The sequence below is a fragment of the Chaetodon auriga genome, chromosome 22 (assembly GCF_051107435.1).
Source record: "Chaetodon auriga isolate fChaAug3 chromosome 22, fChaAug3.hap1, whole genome shotgun sequence".
Classification (NCBI taxonomy): Eukaryota; Metazoa; Chordata; class Actinopteri; order Chaetodontiformes; family Chaetodontidae; genus Chaetodon; species Chaetodon auriga.
Genome location: NC_135095.1, coordinates 15,628,222 through 15,651,171, shown reverse-complemented (window position 1 = coordinate 15,651,171; position 22,950 = coordinate 15,628,222). Strand labels below are relative to the sequence as shown.

General features: G+C 44.2%; 1 protein-coding gene across 1 annotated transcript in view; it reads left to right on the top strand.

Moving 5' to 3' along the window:
- The window catches only part of acss3 (acyl-CoA synthetase short chain family member 3), a 34,543-nt gene that overhangs the window by 5,642 nt on the left and 5,951 nt on the right, over positions 1-22,950 (top strand). The window contains exons 5-9 of the mRNA XM_076722440.1: positions 399-539; positions 1,240-1,320; positions 1,705-1,800; positions 4,344-4,495; positions 10,882-10,985. Of these exons, the coding sequence (XP_076578555.1) occupies positions 399-539; positions 1,240-1,320; positions 1,705-1,800; positions 4,344-4,495; positions 10,882-10,985 (574 nt within the window). The remainder of the gene's footprint in view (positions 1-398; positions 540-1,239; positions 1,321-1,704; positions 1,801-4,343; positions 4,496-10,881; positions 10,986-22,950) is intronic.

Genomic DNA, 22,950 nt, shown 5'->3' with positions numbered 1-22,950 from the left:
CTTGAGCTCGTTCGCTTAGAACCAAAGAAAGAGACGATCAGGACTCCCAGAATGTTTTAAATCTTAATGAAATTAAAAGTATCAAAGAGATTCACGAAAGTCAGAAGCGAGACAGGTGCCACAGATGTAAGGGCCATTAATCTGTGACCTGACATTTACTCTGTTGGCGACTACAACAGACTGTAATGGCCGATGGGCGAAAGAACAGAAGAGTTTAAACAGAATCGTCTTATGAAGATATCTCAATGTGTAAAATATATATTTAGCAGTGTGTGCCTCTTTTCCCCAAAGTGAGGAAGCAGATTTGAATTCTGCAAATCCAGCATAACTCCAATGAGCACCCATGAATATAGAGCAGTCACAGACAGTATGTGGTTCTTGTGTTTCTGTGTTTTCAGGAGAAAGTATCGATGAGTCCGGAGCTGAGTCTGGACTGGGAGGAAGAGATGGCCACAGCTCAGCCGCATGACTGTGTTTCTGTTCCCTCCAACCACCCTCTCTATGTCCTCTACACATCTGGGACCACAGGAACGCCAAAGGTACTGACGTTACCGGGTTAAGATCAGCAGCAGGGGAAAATGGAAATCAATACCTGATTCATAGAGTTATAGAAGTCATGTAAACACACATTCGCACGAAGGCCAGTTATGAGATTTTCTCTGGGCCCTGCTTCTCTAAATGCTGTCAGGTCTGTGTGCAGCTTCTGTGTGACTCATCTGCTCTTTGACTCTGCAAAACAATTCAGGCCCAATCTAAACACCATCACTGTGACATAAATAAGACAGAGCGTTTCCACAGTAGGAGCCGGAGCTCATGCAGGAGGAATTGCCTGCAGGCTCTTTCAAATGGAACAAACCCCAAGCTCATTCCAAATAGCACCATTTTGCCTTTGACCAACAGATAATATAAAATATCCACCTGCTGGCCGGCTCTTGAGCTTAATAGTGCTGTTATTGCCCGCTTTTCTCTCTCTGAGTTACTGTGACTTCCTGGGTTATTGCTGTAGGGAGACCATAACTTTGAGAGAAACTCATAATTGTGGACGAGGACACACTGTTTTGCTCAGAAATATTCATGCGGCACCATTAGCTAATAAAAGTCGGAAATTGCAGTTGGTTGGAGAAGCAGTCATTTGAAAACAAAATACAGCAGTGCGGTGCGGCTGTGCTTAGATTGATGTTAAACCCCTGAGTGCAATACCTGTCACTTGTATGATGTTTTTCTTATCTTGTCCCCCAGGGTGTTGTGCGAGACACTGCAGGCTACGCTGTGATGCTGAAATGGACCATGTCAAATATTTATGGACTCAGTCCTGGAGATGTAAGGCAATAAAGCACCCTCCTCTCAGTTAGAGCCATGCGTGAGAACAAAGAGCATGCAGGCAGCAGATAGAGACAGATTGTTCTGTACTTGAAAGAAGATTTGATCACCGTGGAATATTTATGGTAACTGAAGGGTCATAAGTTTTGGAAGTAGTATGTTTTGCTTGTGTTCTTTGTTTTCATTTATATTTATCATTTATATAACAGAAGCTATTTGATTTACATTTATAGGGCCTTCGAGTACTGTAGGTGTTTCTAAGCTTAGCTTTTGAAGCTGCAAAGGGAACCGAAAGACAGTATTAATAGAACTCTGTATATTAAACATACATATACATATATATAGGGCGTCTGTACATATTTCACCTTTTTTAACCTGTTGTAGGTTTGGTGGGCAGCGTCAGACCTCGGCTGGGTGGTCGGCCATTCATACATCTGCTATGGTCCTCTGCTTCATGGTAACAGCACAATTCTCTATGAGGTATGTTCCTGCAGACGAGGTTTAATGTTTAGAACCAATCACGGAGAAGAAATCGCAGAACATGTGCAGTAAAACCCAAATTACACAACTTGCAAAGCCGTACAAGTCAGGTTTTAACCCTCTGGAGGCCCGTCAGCCGCTTTAACCTGCCTTAAAATGTTTAGATATTTCACCTATGTATGAAACATTGGTCTCAACGAGCTGCATATGCTTATATTCAGCACACACTCAGCACCAATAACCTGAGAGCAGTAAACATACACTACTGAAATACTCAGAGGTGCTGAGATGTAAAAAAACAAAAAATCATTCAGAAGTTTCATGTGGTTTAACTACTAAACCGCTAGACCTTTTTTCAAAGCTAGTGACCTACATATTGAATATTAATGAGGTAGGTGTCAACACGCCGTTAACAGTGACCGTCCCCACTGTTCAAGGTAATGGCCTATCAGTCTGGAATGTCGCAACCTCCACGAGACTGATTTACTAGGCTCCAGTGAATATTACGATCTTATTTTGTGTGGCAGGCAACATTACGCTACAGGAGCCTGATATTATGATGACACGCGCATATATCATCAGTGAGAGGGCTGCTCTGAACGTAAGGGGGCAACGACTGAGAAAATAAGTAGGAAAGAATGAAAATGTTCATTACACTAACTGTAGCTTACGGGTGATGAGTTGACTTTGCTGGCTGCAGCGTGTGTGACATGATGCAGTTTTCCAGTCTGCTGTGCTGAAGGAGGAGGTTTAGCCTACTTTCATACAAGCTGCTTTGTGACAGAAGTTTTAGCCATAGGAAACAATATGATATGCTGTGCCTGTGCAGAGTTGACAGAGGTAAAAAAAAAAAAAAAAAATTCACTTACTCATCACAAACATCCCCACCGGGATCGACTCGAAGCTCGGCGTTCTTCCTCGCTGTCCTCGACGCTTTCATCCGAGGAGAAGGTGCCGTCATCGTCGCTGGCTTGCAGGATCTGTTTCAAGCTTTCAGCGGTAGAGAACCAGCTGTGTGCCATCTTCCTCGCTCAGTGTGAAAAACAGCCCAAACATGCTCTCGTTTATAGGAGTCAAGTCGGCTGTTTTCACACGGTTTCTGGCCTCATAATGCCCCAATAACCACTGCTGAATTATTATCCTGTTATCGTATGAATAGGCTTGTTTTGCAAATTGTTGCGCCACCAAGAGCTGCTTTTTGACTCGGGCTGAAATGTGGATGTTGTTTTTCTATTGCGTGTGTGTGTTTGTAGCCCAAAAACTGGCAGCTTTTCAAAGTGGTTTGCTGAAATTTCTGTTTTGTAGCGCTGGTGGGGTTTCCAATGCCAGAGGGTTAATGTCAGTTCGGTATCTGCCTTTGTTGGCTCTGCAAGCTCAGTACATCCATATTTGGTTAATGACTCCGGTTTATGTCGACTGAGTTCAAGATGTGCTGAACTGTTCTACCCTGTTGCCATTTTTGACTCTGGCTGCTACAGTTCACAGCCAAGAGTCAGACCACAGCTCTCTATATTCATCCCTTCAATATCTCAACAACAATATCTCAATCATTTCCATTTATTGGGAGCTTATAGTGGAATAGACTGGAACAAATACGTTCAGCATACTTCAGCAAAATGTTGATTTTTATCCAGCAGTGTCAGTTCAAAACCTTAAGGAGCTCAGCATTGACATGTAGCACATCTCACTTCTCATAAAGATGGATGGTAAAGCAATAAACAAGCTTCAGTGAAATATTTTCTGCATGATTGTATGTTTTGAACAACCTCTTGATATTGATGCATCTGATTATTACAGGCAATTTGGCTTTGCTTTGAGAGTCCGCTACCCACTGGCTATGCAGGCTGCTTATTATGTGGAGGATTATTAGCATGTAACAAAAGCTGCAGACCAGGGCTACGAGGTTGATCTTTATTCATCTTGCTGTGTGTTTCTTATGAGGGCTACTGTGTAAATCAGTCTTTGATCAGTGTTTGACACGTGATCAGTTTGATCAGTGTTTGCCACGTGAGACAACCAGCTCTTGTTCTATCAGCCTGTTTATCTTCAGGCAAGATTTTGTCAGCCCTTTGTCTTTCTTCTGATTAGTACACAAAGACAAATATTTATCCAGAGCAAATATGACAGCCAGAACTCACTACTGCTGTTTACCGTTCTCATTCATCTGCAGTTGTCTTCTCACTGGAGGGACAGGATAGTTGAATACCAGAAACACTATGGAAATTGTTGTTGGAGGCACTTGCCTGCAGGCATTCTTTGTCTATATCTCCTCTTCTAGACAAACAGTGCTCCTATAGTACAACTGTGTTTACTAATCCGTGGATGCTTGGGCCCATCTGTCTGCGGGGCATCGTCTCCAATTTAAACAGCTGCTCTATGAATATTCATGCTTTGTAGTTAAAGGTTCAAGTAAATTTGCACTGTGGAACATTGTAGAAATATTGCTGTCATGTTTTTGATCTTCCATAAAAATCAGCTATTCGCTCTGCATCCATCTTCCAGTTTCTGAACTAACCAGCTGTTGCTGTCCTGTCTGTTTACAGGGAAAGCCTGTGGGAACTCCGGACCCTGGGGCGTTCTTTCGTGTCCTGTCTGAAAACGGCGCCTCCTCCATGTTCACAGCACCCACCGCCATCCGAGCCATTCGCCAGCAGGATCCCCACACCGAATTTGGGAAGAAGTACCCCCTGTCCAGGTAGATGGCAACGCTCTGCACAGCAGGACATTCCTATTTCTAATAAATCCAGCACCAAGTCAAGGAATACACTCTATGTTGTACCGCAGAGATTAGTGCTAAAGTGGCTAGTCGAGTAATAGATTGCTCAATTGACAAAAAATTGATTGATCAGTTTGGTTCCAGCTCCTCAAAGGTGAAGATTTGCTGCGTTTATCTGATTGTAATTTGTAAAACAAAGCTAAGCAACTTGAGGGATGTTACCAAGGGCTATGGAAACTTGTGATGGCCATTGTTTGCTATTTTCTGACATTTTATTGACTAAAGGATTGATTGATGTAGGAATAATAGTCGGTTTCAGCCCTGATGGTGATTGATCTCAAATGTAAAAGAGGCCCACACACAAGTTTGTTAGGCTGTTCAAACAAGTACAACTATGTGTATGATTTTACATTTTCCTGAAAGATGCTCTAATCTTTTTAATGCAAAATCTCTGCAGACACTGGCTTTTGATTTGACATGTTGTAAGACATAAAGATGAATTCTAAGCCGGCCTTTCAGCCCATCAGACTATGATCCATGCTCCCATCAGGACAATTAACTGATGCATCGAAACCCAGAACTAATGTTTAATTATCTGGTTCTCCTGAGGAACTTGATGTGAGAACAACGAGCACTACACACGTAGGCCTTAACCCTCAACTGCAGTTTGTTTGTCGGGCTTTGAAATGCCAAGAGTGATGTGTTAAAGCATCTCATGGCTGGCGGTGTTCTGCACAGCCTGTCCAGCCTCTCGTTAGTCTCCGGCCATCTGTTGATGCAGAGCTCTTTTCCACCTCCATCGCTCACAGTCTGTACCTCAGTTCAACCTGCTTGGGTATTAAGGATGGATAACAAACAACGGCAGGTTGCTGCAGCCCGCCTGTATTAAATCATGCACACATGAGCTTGTTTCCCGGCTGCTGTCTCACTGTTCACGTAAAGGGCTTCTGTAGCTCAAAGTTAAAACAAACATTTTTCATGCTATTGTTTTGGCCCGGGGGGGGTCAGATACTTGCTGAGATGATCACATTTGCTAATTGTTTGGTGCAGTGCAGAGAAGCTTGAACCTAAGGGGTTGTAGTGTCAATTCACCACTTTCATTCTGTTCAGCAGTCTGAAAATGCCTCTAAGCACACAATCATAAAGCAATTCAGAGCGTGGGTGACCTATGGCCCCAGTGAATCATTCAGTAACTCCGGCATTGTGCGCTGAATTTGACAATCTTCGGTTGTTTGCTGTGCCGAAGCATAGCACCTTTTAAAATGCTGTACTTGCAGACGGAGGTTATTTTCAACAGTATTTATGCCTCAAATATTGGCGGCATTTATCCTCTCAGTTTCAACCCTGTCACAATCAGTCATAGAAGCGACATGCTAGTTTCTGTGCACACGTTCTTGTTCTTAATGTGTCTTTTCCCCTTGGAGGAGGAAGGTTGGTGAAAGATTACTGCATTTCCCTTCGGCGCTGAACAAAGCACGCCACTGTGACAGAGGGCAGCAGTACAAAGGAAGCAATGAAACATGGTTTCATTTTAGCACAGAGCGCTTCAGCGTCTGGTCGATGTTGCTCTTTCAATTTTACAGTCGCAAAAAGAGGTTTCATGCCAATAAAACAAGGCATTTCCAAACCGAATGTTTAATGTTGGAATTTTAAGTGTTTTCATTTAGTGAGCGTAGAGGAGCAGTTAATGACAATTTATGTGTCAGTGCTTGTCTCTGCGTTGAATTTGCTAGATGAATCAGGTGTTGAGGCAATCCAGCCTTTCTTTTAAGAGGTCTCACTTGTATTTGGTTTCTTGGTCATGGTAACTCCACCTTGTATTGATTCTGTAGATTGCTTTCAATTCAGCAGGCTGACTGACGTCTCCAGGCTGTGTGTTGTAGATGCGCATGAAAAATTTATCGAAGCATCGTGTTTGTGACGATATCGCTGAATGGATCCAGATCTAGCGTATGTGTTTTGCAGTTTCTTATGACATACTGAAGGATAGGTCAGTGTTAATAGTGCTGGTTTTTATCAAAAGTGAGTCAATTGAAATAGTCAAATCTTTTAGAAAACTGTAAGCTTCACTTTCAAACACATAATTTCGTGCTGGAGAGACCTCAAATGATAATTTGATACAGCTCAAACACTGTCTGCAGTTTATTGACACTGTGAGACATTTACTCCCTCCATTGCCCACTCAAGTGTATTAGCCCTGGTCCCTTATCAATGTGCTGAGGCATATTACTTGTCAGCATGGATGTGAAAGAGGGAGTCTGGCTGCAGGGCCATCTGAAGCTGTGATGGCAGCAGCGCTCTGCATAAATGTAGCATGACAAAAGGGGCAGACACTCTGTCAGTAGTGTCTTAAAGATGGGAGAACTAACTCAATGCTGGAAGCCTCCCTCATAAACGACTGATGCATGACTCCGGTCCGTAGTGCTCTGCGGTGCGCTGTAAAAGCTGCTGTTAAAGCCGGTGATGTTTGTATCTTGCTTGCCTTTCATTTAGATATACTCCTGAGAATATTCCAGGGTGTTTTCTCGTCTGCTTGTCCCATTTTGTGGATGCATCTTCATATTGCACAGTTGCAGCTCTTAACACCAACACACACTAGGAGTCATGCACACAGACATTCTGGCTTCATGCACTAGTTTTGGGGATTTAATGTCCATCTGTGTGGAAAATATCGCCGCCAACAACTTCAGCTGTATTCACATTTGTTTAAGTCAGTGTCTCTCTTTTATTCTCACTCGTTTGTCTCACTGACCTGACAGGTTAGCATATTTATCGAGGTCGTTGAGTTCATAGACAAAAGGCCAATGAACATGCGGCCTTCTCCAAGGTCATACTGTAAAGATTACTGTGGCCTTATCTTTGCAAACCAGCATAGAAGTAGTTGTTATCGATTAACATGCTGTATATCTTGATAGAGCGGGGCAGGAATGTGTCTTAAAACACTGAAATAAGTTATCACTGTTGTGCTTCTAGGTCTCTCATCTCAAAGTCAGTAGGTTTTTTTGAATAGGCTTTTGGCTAGATGCCTGAACGACTGTGGTTAAACAAGCTTATGAGATTTACTCGTTTTGTTTGATGACATAAAATACAAAAGCTTTGAGGTGTCTTAAAAAAGGCGGCTGTGAACAGGCGGCTAAATGAGACTTGTCTGGGACTTTAATGTCATCACGCCAGACATGGAAATTCATCCACTTGCCAGTCTTTCACAGTCGTGTTGTGTTAAAACTCGTACTCTTGCAAACTTTCCAACCTGCAGATTTATCAGTTTACAGTAAAGTTGTGTGTAGTATGGTGTGTTGTTGAACCTTGTTGAACAAAACTTGTAAGTATCCTGAAGTATCTGTTTTGTCTGGGGAACCAGGGCGATGCTAACTTCTGGATTGGCCTACAAAAATCTGTCTTCCCTGCAGCGCTCTGTTGGACAGTGTCTGTGTTGAGACAGAATATTTGCTTCAGAGTACATTTTCTATCATTGTGCCTCACCTTCACCACTAACCCCGAGTGGATGTGAGCGTAAACTTGACTGGTGGTACATAAAGTTGTACATTAATTAAAAATGTGTTTGTCCTCATGCTGTATGCATGTGGAGATGTGTATTTTGAAACAGGTGTTGCTTGACTCATACATAATTATTTTCCTACATTCAGTCTGTGGACACAAAATGTTTGGCAGTGAAGTAAATATCTAACATAAACAAGGCATTATCATTTGAACAAGGTTGGGAAAAACAAACAAGCTGCTGAGATGTAGGTGGCTTTATGCCATGCAGGTATAATCTGAAATTACTCCCACGTTGCCATCATTAAGGTTTTATATATTGTCCTTTATTTGTTTTCAAGAGGCAATTTAGAAAGCTGAGCTTTTCTTGAGATCTTTTTCTTCCTGAAAACACAAGACGGATGTTTACTCTGGCTGTTTCTGACTCGGTGCACAGTCCTTGATCTGGGCCCACAGCCAAGCCATCGCCCTCCCACAGCCACATCTGAGGTCACACTGTCTGCGTGAATCCTCCTAACTTGTGCTTCCTCTGAACTCCTTAGAAAACCTGAAAACCACAGTGGGTCTGAATTGTCCTTGGATAAGTGGAATCATGGTAGTGGGAGTGTAATGCTGTTTAGCTGGTACATAAGGTCACTGCCGGGTCAGTGAGTCAATCATTCATTTATTCCACAGGCTCTTTAGCTCTGCTCCTGTGGGGCATAATCTATCTGACCGCTGAATGACAGTATTGTTAATCCATAGGCTTCAGGATGGACCTTGATGTACTTCTTTCCTTAAAGCTGTTATTATGAGTCAAATAACCTTAATGTGCTTGATCAACACAAACACAAGATACAAAGTCATAATGCATGTAAACACTTAAGGTGTGTGCATATTTAATCGAATGGAAGCAGCCGTCAGTTTAAATTATGAGTTGATTGGGGTGGTCAGCATAAAATAGAAATAAATAATGTTTGTCTCTATGCCTTTAAATGATAATGCCTGATACATACTGATACATTATAGTAGCAGTGTTAGCTCCAGAATGGCAACATTATAGATAAACTGTTACAAAATGGCATTAACATTAACCATAAAACAAAAAAGAACGTTTAAAGCTCCCATTTTTGGAGGGCAGTGTTCTGTGAAGCTGAACTAACTATGGGCTCCTTGCATGCTTCAACATCTGGGCGGTGATCAACGACAGCAGATTTTTTTTGGCTGTTGTTGATCTTCCTGACATGAATTCAGTGTTTTTTGGCCGTGTAGCCCATGTTCCACAATCACAGTGGGACTGAAACTCCACAGCAGCCAGACTACATAATATTCCCGGGACCAAAGAACAATCAAGTTAGAGAGCAGTGCTCGAAAAAGAGAATGAAATATTACCCGAGGAGAGAGCGGCAGAAGGAAAGATATTATTCAGTGGGGAGAGAGTGACATGATGAAAATGTTTTTGCCTGTTCCAGAGGATAGAATGTGATTTCAAGTTTGATTGGACTTGGAAGGTCACGTTGCCGTCGTGGAGGGTTGAGACCGATGAGTGATGACCAGCAGTCATTTGTGGGAAAATGTAGGAATCTGACAAGCATCTTTGGCTGCACTGTGGCCTGCACTTACAGGGGTTACAGATCCCTCCACAGCCTTGTGGTGAACAGCCAGCAGTGTTGTGAATTAGATATGAGCAGCCACGGGCAGCCGTCAGAGGGAGTTTGGGAGAGAATGATGTGGGAGAAATCAGGGAGGCTGAAGATAGAAACTGCAGTGATTTGGGTCACTTGTAGGGCATGGAGGGAGGGTTTCATGAAGCCAGGGAGGAGCAGTTGTCTAAACTTGAAGGAAACTAGAACTTGAAAGAGGAGGGACTCGTAGTGGAGGGACTTTGATTTACTCAGATGTCCTTGCAAGAGTTTGTTGTCTCCAGGCACTCCATGACTCAGGGTCTCATCCACACTCGGGGAAAAAGAGCAACCTAGTCTATCCAAGACTGTATTTCCTGGAAGGCATCCAACTTGAAAATGCCTTTGAGATGAATCACAATGCAAGATTCGGATGGAAGGCACAAGTGGAATTAAGTGTTTTCTACCTTGACATTTATAGCAAGAGGCTAAGCGCTGAGCTCTGGGAGACTCCAGTGGAGGCGGTTCTCAACACAAACAAGGACTCACCTCTACTGACCTGATAAATGTGACTGTAAGGAGGTAAACCATCAAAGGCGGGGTGCAGAGATCCTTAGTCAGCAAAGGTGGCAAGATCTATAGACTCTGTTGGAGACAGTGGAAAGGATGCTGCACAGGGCAAATGAAGTGGAGGGCGATGCCTTGAACACAAACTGGTTGTGATCCAAACTTATTTTTCTTTAAGACATATTGCATAAGTCACAGTGAAGAGCATCAAGAGGAGTTATCAGCCATAGTTTATATGAGGCCTGACAGTTCACAATTGATATGAAAGTTTTCACAACACAAGTGTTTCAATTTGCAAAACACTTAAAGCGAGGAGGTAAATCACCAGCTCACAAGCTGCCCAGATTTGAGGATCTCTCATTTAATAGAAATAAGTGAAGCGTGTAATTAGCAAACTTAAAAAGACACAGATGGCCAAAATCCATCATTACTCTGCACTAAATTGCTAGAATTTGTTGTAGGCCCTTTGAGACGAATTCTGGTAAATAGTGCACTTCTGTTAACTTGGAAAAATGTCCCATTTTTGTCTTAAGGCCTTTAAACTGGTTTGAACATCTGGACTCTCACACTTGGTAGAAAACCCCATAAAAAGTATTTTTTGCCATTGCATAGACGGTGTGTTATCGTCACCTTTCCTGTGAGAGAGTACATGTCATGTTTCCTCAAGGTGATTGACAGATGGACTCCGTGTCCTTGCAGGTTGCGGTCTTTATTCCTGGCAGGAGAGCGCTGTGATGTGGAGACACTGGAGTGGGCAAAGAGGAGCTTTGGGGTTCCTGTCCTGGATCACTGGTGGCAGACTGGTAGGAAGGTTTCTGCTTTCTAAACTCAGAAATCAAAGAGATCTGAATCAGGGAACCATGATTTTTACCTCGATGATGCACAGCATTTAAAGCTGCACTGGCAAAGATTTTGATATGAATGTAAAAATGTCCACACTGGACAGGAAGACTTAGTGTCACAGGATGTCTGGTGGTTGAAATGAAAATTGTTCAACCATTTATCCCTTAGCACATGCTATGTGTGAAGCTGCCTGTGGTTTTAGTTCTATCAGTTCAGTAGGTTGGGAAGCTCTATGCTCTAAAACTGTAGGGATTAAGTTCTTGTGTCATAGATACTCAAGGACCTCAAGTGCTTTATTAGCATGAACTGTGTATGTTTCAGCTTGATCTTTAAGACTCAGTCTTGTGTTAAGCTTATCAGAGTGAGAAGACTATAAATGTGTTCTTTACTGTACTTTTATTAGTCCGTTGACATTAGCTTGGCCTCGAGAAGAGACATAACTCCAGAAGATCACTATTCCCTGAAAGCCTGTTGAAGCACATTTTATCACACTTCCCGCTTTGATTAATCCCTCCTATGTTTTTTATTGTAGACGAGGGGGTTGAGCCCCTTCCACCGGAGTAATTATGACATTTCAGGTTGAATTTCTAAGCCTCTCTGGGAACTGATCGTCACATAATGTGATGTGTCATCATTTGCACCAGTTATTTGAATCACAATCATAATTAGGAGATTCACTGGAGGTCATTTTGGAGTACAGACATAATTCTTTTGTCTTGAAATGTGCACTTTTCTGCACTATATACATGCAATAAGGCTGATATCTGTGTTCTGCAACTTCTTGTCAGTACTATAGATTTTGTGACCTCATATTCAGCCATAGATGGGTCAGAAAACTCCCAAAGAGCATTTCTTTATCTGGTCACATTCCAGCTCTGCATTTAAACAATGGGTTTGATTGGCGTCGCCTTTCATTGAGTTCACTAATGTTCAATTGCCTTTGCTCCCATGTGAGACACTGAGTGACTGGCTGATATGTGAGGACTCAGCTGTGTGCTTCACAAGGAGATAAAGGAAAGAAAACAATCATGGGAACCTTGTCCATCAGTTCAGGAGCAGAAATTGAAATAGCTTTCCCACTGAAGCATGCATTCAGTCAGGCAACTTGGTAATGAGTGTTTACCCTCTTATTCCTACCTTAGAGTCCAAAATACACAAAGCCTGGCCTAACCAACTGCATGTGAATTCTGTCGATTTTCACTTGAACAAGATTAACAATAAGTTCTGGTTAATCGGCCTTCCTGCAGGAGGCCTTTAAAGCCATTAACATAGTCAATATCTCAGTGCCGCATTGCACCAGTGCACTTTAAATTAATGTCATGCTCACAGAGGCTGAGTCATGGCTGTCATTTTAAAGGCTTACTAGGTCATGCCCCTTAACTCGCAGTCCGGTGTTCGTACATTAGACAATACAACGCAGCTGTTGTGGGTGTCGACGATAACGTGTCATTTGAATTTTGGGTTCCCTGCTCTCCCTGCATTGTTTCTCAGGCCTCGGTTTGTAGTGATTGTTGAATGGGTAACGCCGTTAGCCTCTTGGATGGGAGGCTTGAATTCAGGCAGCGTGCCATCATGCTAATGTCGTGCCCCGCTTTTGATTGCCGTCCTCCCCAAGTTCTAGTCAACGATGATAAATATGCCAGCGACAGCGAACGGGCACAATTGGATGTCTCTTTGTTTTGTAATATCCTGGCCGTGCGAATGGAGGATCGATGCCGGACAAGGCGACAGATCTGTGTTAAATATGGAATCAATAGTGTTGTTGGACCGTTGGAAAGCCATCGACCTTGAGTTTGTACAGGCAGCACACTCTGATCTGAGCGCAGATTAGCCCACTTGGCTGATTGGTCTGTCCGAGCTCAGTGGAAGTGTGAAGAGCTCGACGCTGCAATACTGCAGAAATATGATCAATCAGTTCAGGGTCTTGCAATTAAGTGGCTGATCCTGCAGTCTGCTTATCACATATATGCTGCATTCCATTTCAAAGCTGCACCACAAACCTAAGCCTGTCAATTTTCTGCCAATAAAGTACCAATGTTTAGCCCCACACACATATACACACCACAAGGTACAGTCATTTACTTCAGATAGCCCTTAATGGTCAACACGATCAACACTTCATGGCGTATATGATGGAAGCCAGGAATAGACTCCTGTGTTATTTTCAGAGGTCTGGAAATGTACCACTTTGTCTGCAATTTTGAGAGCAACTTTGTTGTGGTAAACTTGGCCATTTTTGCTTTTATGAGACAGCAGACCCACCAGTAGTTTCTGTCTTTGTCAGCCTGGACTGTCTCATTCATGGTGCAGGTGCAGGTTCATTCTGGTCTGCGGGTTTACCGATGGTCACCCCCTCCTGAGTGGTGACCATCCAGCCCCTGAACTGGGACGCAGCTATGTACACTGTGGGCCTGTGCTTAGCAGTGGCCTCATGGAAAGTGAAAATCAATCGATTCGCAGCAGCGCTGTAATGGCAGTGAATTCCCTCTCTGTGGTATTTTCATGCTCAGTTTAAATATCCGTGCAGTGATCTTTTTATTACATAAGGCTTTTGGACGAGCATTTACTGTTCATATGAGCTGTGGGGGAGTTGAAGGGTTTGGAATGGGCTGCAATGCACACAGGCAAACACAACATTATGACATTTGCAAGCCTTTTGGTGCTGTGTGATTTAATTGTTTGCTCTTCTTTGTTGAATGCATCCCATGCTCTCTACCCGGACCTCCATCTTAGATTGTGTGTGACCGGCAGTGCAGATGGTTGGACTTGTTTAGCACTTTCTTTAGCGTAGATGTGTGGAACAGAGCTGCTGATTTCCATCTTTCTCTGTTCAGAATCACTGTTTGCGAGCCAACATTTCTTTCTTGAACATAGGGGTGTTTGTTTCTCAGGCAAGTTTGAGTCTCGCTTCCTTTCTCCCTCACAGACACACATGTCCACCCAAACAAAATGCTGTCACACTTTGTGGCTATCCCAGCCTAGGTAATTTATTGAGTTTGGAGAAAAACCTCTGGCGTCCTCTTGATTTCTGTCTAGATGTGTAAATCCCATTGGATTTTTCACCCCCTGCTAAACTCAATAACTGGCAGCTGGCAGCCAATGCTGCAGTCCAAATGTGTTCTCCACTTCTTCACGGTAGAATGGGTCACTCCTCGTCTCGCTCGCTTTCTCTTTGTGTGTCTGAGGCAGTTTGACTTCAGCTGCGTGGGTGAAAGAGACTCCTACCATGTTATACATATTCATCAAATCGTCATTAGTTTGCCGTTTCTGAAGGAGCAGAGCAACTTTTCAGAGTTTATTTGTCTTGAGTAGTCTGAGCTCACCTGTTCTCCAGCAACACCTTTTTCACATCCACATCACTGCAGCACTCACTGTCAGCTGCCGTTATTTTATCTTTGTTAAGACTTTCCCAGAAGAGACTGGAGCCAATAATTAATTTATCATACTAACAAGCATTGCCGCAGCCTAATGCAGCTTAGATGCAGCTGCTAGATCTTGTGGCACAAAACATATTGTTCCATTCTTTCAACACAGGCAGTGAAACTTGCTTATTGTCAGGATTAATTCATTGTTGGTTTTAGTCTCTTCAGGGTAATTGTTAATGATAAAGATATAAATGAACGCCAGCTTTATGATTTAAGTGCCTTGCCCAAGCACACCTTGATTACTTAGCAGCCTCAAACGTATGGACTTCTTCCAAAAGCCTCATTCAATAATGCTGCACATATAAGCAGTTTATATTTATCACTATTTTTATATTGACGTGCAGGTATCAAATGCCAGTAAGAGATGTATAGAGTTTTCCTCTGCCTGCTCTGAGTTCGCGAGTCGCCTGCATTGGGAGTCACAGTTCGACGGTCTCTCAGGAGACAGAACATCGATCAAGCAACTTTTTAGCAATGTCTGTCCCTAGACAACCCTCCCTCATTTCCCCCTCCTGCAAAAGAGAAGCCACTTGGTCAATGGCAAGCAGTTAAGCATTCAAGGCTCGTTTACTCATCACAGAAAGCAGAGACAGACTCCTCCTAAAGAATCTCATTATAATCTGAACCTGAAGAGTTTTCCCTCTGGCTTCCAGCTCAGAATCAACAAATCCGTCAAACGTGTGGCACTCCCCTTACGTTGCTCTCTCTCACATTTGGCTTTCATGTATAAATATTGATAAATCTGTACCTCCACTTGCACGGTGCTTTGCCCTTTGTAGTTGCTAGATAGAAATTGAACAAAATCAATCACCGGTGCGGTCGCTCATAAATCTCTCCAGCTGCACGCTTGTAGTCCTGGAATGTGATATTCAGCAGCCGAAAGCTGTAATCGATGGTGAGAAAACAGCCACCATGAGCAATGATGAGAAGAGTGGGCGAACAGAATGGCACACAACATTTTTGATGTAGAATAATGTGAGTTCCTGTAGGGTTTTGGGTAACAGGTTAGCAGCATACCTGGATTCTGGAGTACAGCTGTATACAATACAGATTTTTGATGTTATTGAAGGTTTGGCAGGAATAAAATTGAAATCTTATGCAAGGTCATTTTCAATTAAACTCTCTTGTACTTCAGTGGATCAGAGTTGCTCCTTTAGCGTTTCAGTTGGCGAGCCAGAGCGTGTGTCATTGACAGCTGAAAAACATGGAGTTTATTCTCAACACGCTTCCAAGTGGAAGGTTCCTGGCTAAATTAATAATAAATGAAATGAAATATTTGTCACTTGATTTTATTTGAACCCCTACCCCAGACGCCCGTCTCTGACAGACTTTTGAAGTGTATTCTCCAACTCCTCGGTGTAGAGCTGCTGTATCATCACTGCACAATTCTTTATTTATCAAACAGAGTGTGTGTTTTCCAGCTCCTGATAAAAGATGCATCTTTGACATCGTCTCCCAAGGCTGGAAAAAGTTCATCAACTGTGTTCGGCGCACAGGCTGAAAAGATTAAAAACAGCACAGAGTTTGGTTTGTATCATTTTCCCATCCATCCCCTGGGGGCTTTCCTTACCTCGCAGCCAACTGTGTATCAGTGCTGACTGGTAAACAGCCGTATCAGACAAAGAGCCAGCAGCGCTCTCAGCAGAGCTCTCCTTAGATCAGTACAAGGCCCTGGTTGGAAAAATGAAAGTAAGTCAGCTGACACAAAGCAGCCAGTTTGCCATTGTGGTGCTGTGGAGAGAGACCTACAGCAGAGGGGAGGTCATGGGTTGAAGCGTGTCTCAGCCCCTTAGATATAAAAAGATACTGCCAGCAGGCTTGGGTTTCAGGGGGTTTTCTGAGGAATACATAACCACTGACAGATTTGTCAAACATACATTTTTGCCAGTGATTGCATGCACCATCAAATTTACACATTCTTTGCTGGAGATTTAATTGCGCTAACAAGCTCACAGACGAGAATTTCACTAATTTGACCAATTTAGCTCGATGATTAGTTCTCGCTCTGAATCGCTTGGCTGGTGCAGGCGAGATTAGTTCCCTGACGCACAGTGGAAGTGATCGGTGGGCTCGTTATTCCCATGTGCAGCGGACTCAATCATTTCCCAGCCTCCCGCCGTCATCTGATGCGCTGATTCATCCTGTCCCATCAACCCAGACATTACACCACACTGCTTTTCATTTCACCTGCGCTTCCCCCTCCATCTCTCCCCTTTACCTTTATTAGCGCCGTATTGTCTGTGTTAATATGCTTCTGTCACATGCACACAGACCCGCACAGATGAATTAACACCCCCTGCTAACCTCCCACTCACCCAGGACCAACACGCTTGCAGAGTGCGTCTCCTTTGAGCCACCTGAAGCCACCGGCAGCCCGGCTCACTTCCCCCTATGTGCATATGAGAAGATGTCTGCCATTTCGAAGCCAGATAATAATCTGTGCGCTATTTTAAGACCCAAGTGCCATTGGCAGGGGGTGGAGGGAGGGGAGGGGGGTGATGATGAAGGTTGCTGATGTCACTGGTGTTGCCTGGCAACAAATGTGTGTTTCCAGTTGGCAGGGTTCGGCTGCCTCACCAGTGAGTGCTGGTGGATGGACTTACAGTAGTGTTTTAGGTGTTCGTGTCTCTCTCGGTTTGTCTTTGTTGCTCTGAGCCTCGCAGACAGACAGCAGAAGCCTTTGTACACAGAATGAAATTATCTCTAAGAAGAAGTGAACTGGACTTTCTCAAAGCTCCTGCCTTGTCAAATAAACTGTACGATTGTCCATTTCTCTCCCTGGCCTTTGCCAAATGCAGTGCTGGCACAGGGTTGTTTTCCACACATCCTCCTCCTGAAGTCAGAGCCTGTCTGAAGGTCTGTGAAAGGCAGTTTTACAGCCTCCTTGAAAACACCATCCTCGCACTGAAGGAAAACAAAGGCTTTTAACGGACCCGCATTCACTAAGTCAGCACACAGTCAACAGTACTCTGGATCAGGGGTTAAGGACTCTTAACCTGAAAGCAGAAAGCTCAGCAGGGATATTTACAGGACTGTAACCTCTGCAGTGTTGCTTTGAATCTGAATATACCGTCGCCTGCAGGATATCTCTTCACGAGTAGCTTCTCAACGATGAACCTATTGACCCTGTCATGCCTCAGAAAATAATCCCAATGAATTATTGATTAAGAGAACTAGGTTTTACAGTGACAGGACATCCCTATTATGCATTGTCAGGATTTGTTCGATTCTTGCACTCCGGCAGTTGGAGTGTAAGTAATTTAGATTATGTCAGATCCAGCTCACAAAGAGCATATATTGGCATTTTTTCATGATTTGGACATACCTGGTGCCATTTTGATTGACATAAAACTGATCTTTTTTAATTGTGGCTGCTGTGAACTACACTTTATGGCCAAAAATATGTGGACACCCTAGCACACAGTGATGTTAAGACAATAGATTGCGTTGATAAAGTTTAAAGGCTCTCCCAGTTCGGTGTGGATAAACTTGGGCAGGGCCCTGATCTCAGCTGAATGTTGACTGTAGGCTCGGCCTTATCACCTAACATCAGTGGGCGACCACACTTACGCTGTTGTGGCTCAAGTCTTGCAGAAAACCTTCCCAGAAGAGTGGAGGCTGATATAAGAGCAGATTAAAGTCCATAGCTTTGTCTCCTAATGTTCAGCTGTCACATATGGGCGTAATGTTGTTCTGCGGAGATTAATATTTTAATAATTGCGCATCTTACAACAGGGAAGTTAAGTCCTACAGCAGCTCGGTGTAGTAGCCACCAGTTTTTGGCCTTCTCTGGGAAACATGGACATCCTTTCATTTCAAATGACATTTTAGCCTAAATTCCTATGGTGTCTATTTGCTGCCTCACAGGCGTAAGCTAGAAGTTTTCCCCTCTCGCCTTATTTGTATTCTTTCCCTCCACTTTTCTTCAGATAGACCGATCCCCCAGCTTCTTCTTTTAAAAACAAATCATCATACATTTCATTTCAGCGAGATTGTGCCCGAGTCATTTCACCTCAGTGCTCCGTTGCCCACCTTTGGGAGATGTGTGGGAGCCTTTGGCTTTGTGCTTCGTGTCATTCAACACCAAACACCAAAAATCTGCTGTCGCCGACTTGGTCTCATTACACTGCTGCAGAGACAGTCGCGCAGATGCCGTGGCTCCTGTAATTACATCTGCGAGAGCTGAGGTGCCATGTCTGTTTTACCTCGCTGTTTACTGGGGGCTGCTGTCACCAGCTCTCTAACCTGGGAATTCGTTCTTTCCAAGCCATTGTAGCACTTGTCTGCTGAGGTTTCTAAGGCACAAGACGGGGGTCTTTCATTAGCAAGTTAAGTAGTGAATTTGTATGCATAAACTCAGCTCTGAGCAAATGAGCCGAGCTGTCTGAAAAGTGATAAGGGAGGCAATGTTTTTAGCTGATGGAATGAAATTGAAAAGTCCGAGTTGTGAATGGGGGAGCGCGTTGGATGTGTGTGTGTGCATATGTGTGCACATGTTATACACGATTGCTCATCTTGCTTTCTGGTCTGTCTTTGGTGAGCGACATCACCAACCTTTAGCAGTTGCTGTAACCTTCCTTTCTCTCTTCGCTCTCTTAATTTTCACACTATCAGAAAGGGTTGGCGAGCCAAGCTTTTGCTTTCTTCTTGTATTTGGTTCCTCAGCAGCAGGCAGCCATCCATGGTGTCAGTCTGAGCTCTTCTAAGTTGTATTGTTTTACACTCCTGAAACCCAAATTCTCAGAAAAAAATTTGGAAAAATGACACCATGCTCACCTGCTTAAAGGCACAGTTACAGGAGCGCAGCGGTGGGCGAGCGAGCTGGAGAGTGAGTGAAGAGAGGGAGCGGCGTTAATAAGAGCAAAGCGGTGAATCAGAGAAATGAGCCGTTTATTTTCTGATTGTTTCAAGGCAGTTGGGTTCTAAAGCACAAATAAGGACGCCCACACCTCTGCGCAACCCTGCGGGAAGCTGCCGCATTGCTGGATTCTGTGTGAATGAATGCAGCCAAAGTGCTGTGTGTGCGTGTGTGTGTCAGTCACAACCCCCTCCTCCATCAAACACACAGACCTGCAGCTCTTTATATACATCCATGCCACAGACAGACAGCAGAGAGACAGAGACACTGATGTCGTCTGGCTGCTCCCTTTTTATATGTAAGGCCGAGCTCATGCCCTGCACACCCGCCACAGAGCGGTGGGCTTACACACCCACCGCCCTAAAGCTGAGGCCCAGAAACGTCCCAATCACAACAAAATAAGAAGACAGTAAGAGAATACAGGCATTTTTCTACACAAATCCTACACAAATCCTACACGATACACCTCCAGAGCTCCTCATGCTTTGTTTTGGTGTTTGCTTTTGTGCAGCATGGGCTTTCCCGTTCACTACCATTTTGTATGAGGCAGAGGAACTCCTGGTTTTGTCCAAAGCTAGAGAAATTTGAACATGTGTCGTAAAAGAAGACAGTATTGAAAAAATAATAGATATTTTTCAGCCACAACCACACATCACCAGGACAACCGCGAGCACTGCTGTGCACATGTAGGATGTACAGAAAGCACCCCCGTGGCTATTTCTGATAGCGTTGTTGTTTACACATCGCACATTAAGTCACGAGTTCTCGCTCACACATTCAAGGAGAGGTGCCGTTTGCTTGTGTGTTATCTGGCTTCTGCGCTGACCTTCCAGGAGCTGAAACGCCTCTGTGACGAGCCAAAGAACGCCATGGCATTTCTAGCTTTTGTTTGCACTTTGCGTCCGTGCTGTTATCCAAGGTGAACAATAATACAGAGGCCCAATTAGGAGAGGGACGGACAAAGTCGCCATCAGGCAGCAGGTGCAAGCGACACCGTTCACCTGACACCTCATTTAAATGCATCAGTGGAGCAGCCGCACTGGGAAGTGAAAGTCAGCCAGTTAAGTGGCTGCTTTCATATCATATTTCTTACACTTATTTATAAATATTTGGACAGTAACAGATTTTCTGTTGCGTTTTGGCTCACAGCCCAGCACTTTAGCTTGAGTAGAAGGTGGTAGTCACTTATAACTCTGATTATTTTCAATTCTATGAATCAGTGTTTCAGCACATTTTGCATCGACGTAAAACCTTGAATGGGAGTTACAGCTGTGCTCCTCTTAAAGCCTGAACCTGGTCAATCCCATTCTCACCCTGTGGGCAGCATCCTCTGTTGACCCTGTGCTCAACACATGGTTGCTTTCGTGTGTCTCAGTGTGCAGGGCCTATTGGAGGCGGTGGAAGGGTAGGGTTACATGGTTTGAGGAGAAGACCGTTATTTCATCTGTTTCAGAAACAAGTGGAGTGCTGGAGGAGCTGCAGAGACAGAAGAGCGCAGCATCAGAGTCGTCTTTGTTTTTCCTGAAATGCAGTTCCCACCTCAAGCTAGTGGTAATGAGCGCGGCTGTTCGATAGCACCGTCTCAGCTGAAAAGGCGCCACCGTATCGCCCATCCCGCTCTTCCAACAGCATCCTCCGACAGCCCCCTGCACCCCCCTCCCCCCCAGCCCATTCATCACACTCAAAATGCCTCTCACTGGCCAAGCTCATCTCCAACAGGTCGAAGGAAGATTGATTTGTTTGTGTACAGAGGCAAAGAGAGCGCGAGGGAGCGAGAAGGAGCAAAAGAAAAGGAAAAGACGGAGGTGGGAGTAGACTGATACCAGGGTGTGTTTTTGTGTGTGTGTGTGTACCGAAGACTCACAACACCAGTCAATCAGTGAGACAAGCAGATAGACAACCACACAGCTTGAGCGTGCGTTTGTGTGTGATCGAGTCGAGCCCACAGACGAGGTTTTCACCCCTTTTCACCCCCTCTAGCGTTCGCTCACCTGTCTCAGCCTGTGCTGTCTACCTTTCTTAGCCAGCATATTTAATCTCCTCAGCACAATGTGACCAGAATAGCGGCAGTGGAAGTATTTTGTCTGTTTCACCTCAAGGAAGTTTTCATCTTGAGCCTTAAATAGACACGTTTTGGACAGATAACCCAATTGGATGAGACTTTGTCCCTGCGGGTAGATTTTCATGGTAGATACTGTGGCGTTCTTTCATTGCTGAGGGTGTCAATAATGATATTTCCACATCAAAAGGGATAATGTCGGCTTTTTGAATTAATAATAGAAGTAAACTCTTCCTCGGTTTGCTGCATACTGATAAACCTCTCAAATGTCAAAAATGTTTCCAGGTAAGCAAAAATGTTTTTAATCATTTCTGCATGTGTTCTCTGTGAGCCACGGGGTGTAGCTGTGTAAACGGACAACAACTGCTGCGCTCGGATCCATTAAGCCTTCATATTGTGGGCTGAGGGAAGAACCTCAGGAGTTCTTGGCAGACGCCTGAGTCAGCCTTTAGGATCGGAGTTATTTTCTTGTCAGCTTAGCATCTTTCACGTAAACGCGAGGACAGAATGTCTTAGTGACGCAGCTAATTATCAGCGAGATATCTTTGCTTTGTCCAGATTTGATCCCGTGCCTGAAAGCTGCACAGCCAGTTCCCTGTCTTCCTGTGCGCCTTGTAAAATGTCAAGGTCCAATTATATTGTCTTTTTTCATTTGGGTTTTGAATTTACTCGCTGCTGGGCCTGAATCGCCGCCAGCGAGCCCTCACTGCTGCTGTAAACAGCCAAGTTTAAACGCTGCACTCATGCTGACATGGTTCGGTGGCTGAGTCGAGCTCTGATCGACGCACAGTTCAATGGAGCTTTTAAAGGACTCTTATGGAGCCTGACCGATATATAGGTTTGCCAATATGGGCTCGTTAGGTAAAGTTGATAAGATGATGTTTTCCAGGTCCATCCGAAAGTATCAGTGCTCACCTTGAAGCCCCTCACCATGAACCTTACCTTAAAAACATCATGTACACATAAATACAGTATCTGCCCTTTGCTCTGGTACTATTTGGATTATATGATGGCAGTAAACGTTGCAGTACAAGGAGCAGAGTCTTGCTACACACCTGAGGTCAAAGATAAGGGCGCGATTGGTCAACGGGGGTCTGTCATCACTTTGTCCTGGTCCTGCTCTCTGACCAGGTGGACGGGACTAAAGGCCTCCTGAAGACAGAATTTTTAACCGTTGGTACTGAATGCTGTGTCTGCTGACAGCGATGGCCTTTGAACCCTGCAGGGAGTGGCCAACCTGCCACTGATGAATGAGGCCTACGTGGTTGCCGGTTCAGAGGCCGCTGTGGTTGGATAATGTGTTCAACTTTAGACCCCCCCCCCCCTTCATTTGATAACTTAATCCCCTCCTCAACCAACAGCAACCTTCTGCCCCCAAGCTCATGTCTTTGAAGCCTGCTGTGCTGAAGTTGGAGCGGATCTACAGCCGTTTGCACCCGTTTGATTCGTAGTAGAGGGAAGAGGCAGTCTAAATCCACCTTTGATTGATAGATAGTCCTGGTCCATGTTGACCCAGGGTCTTACCTTAGAAGTACGTCATGATCTGAACATCCTGCTACTCCTTTCCGGGCTCCTTATCCCAA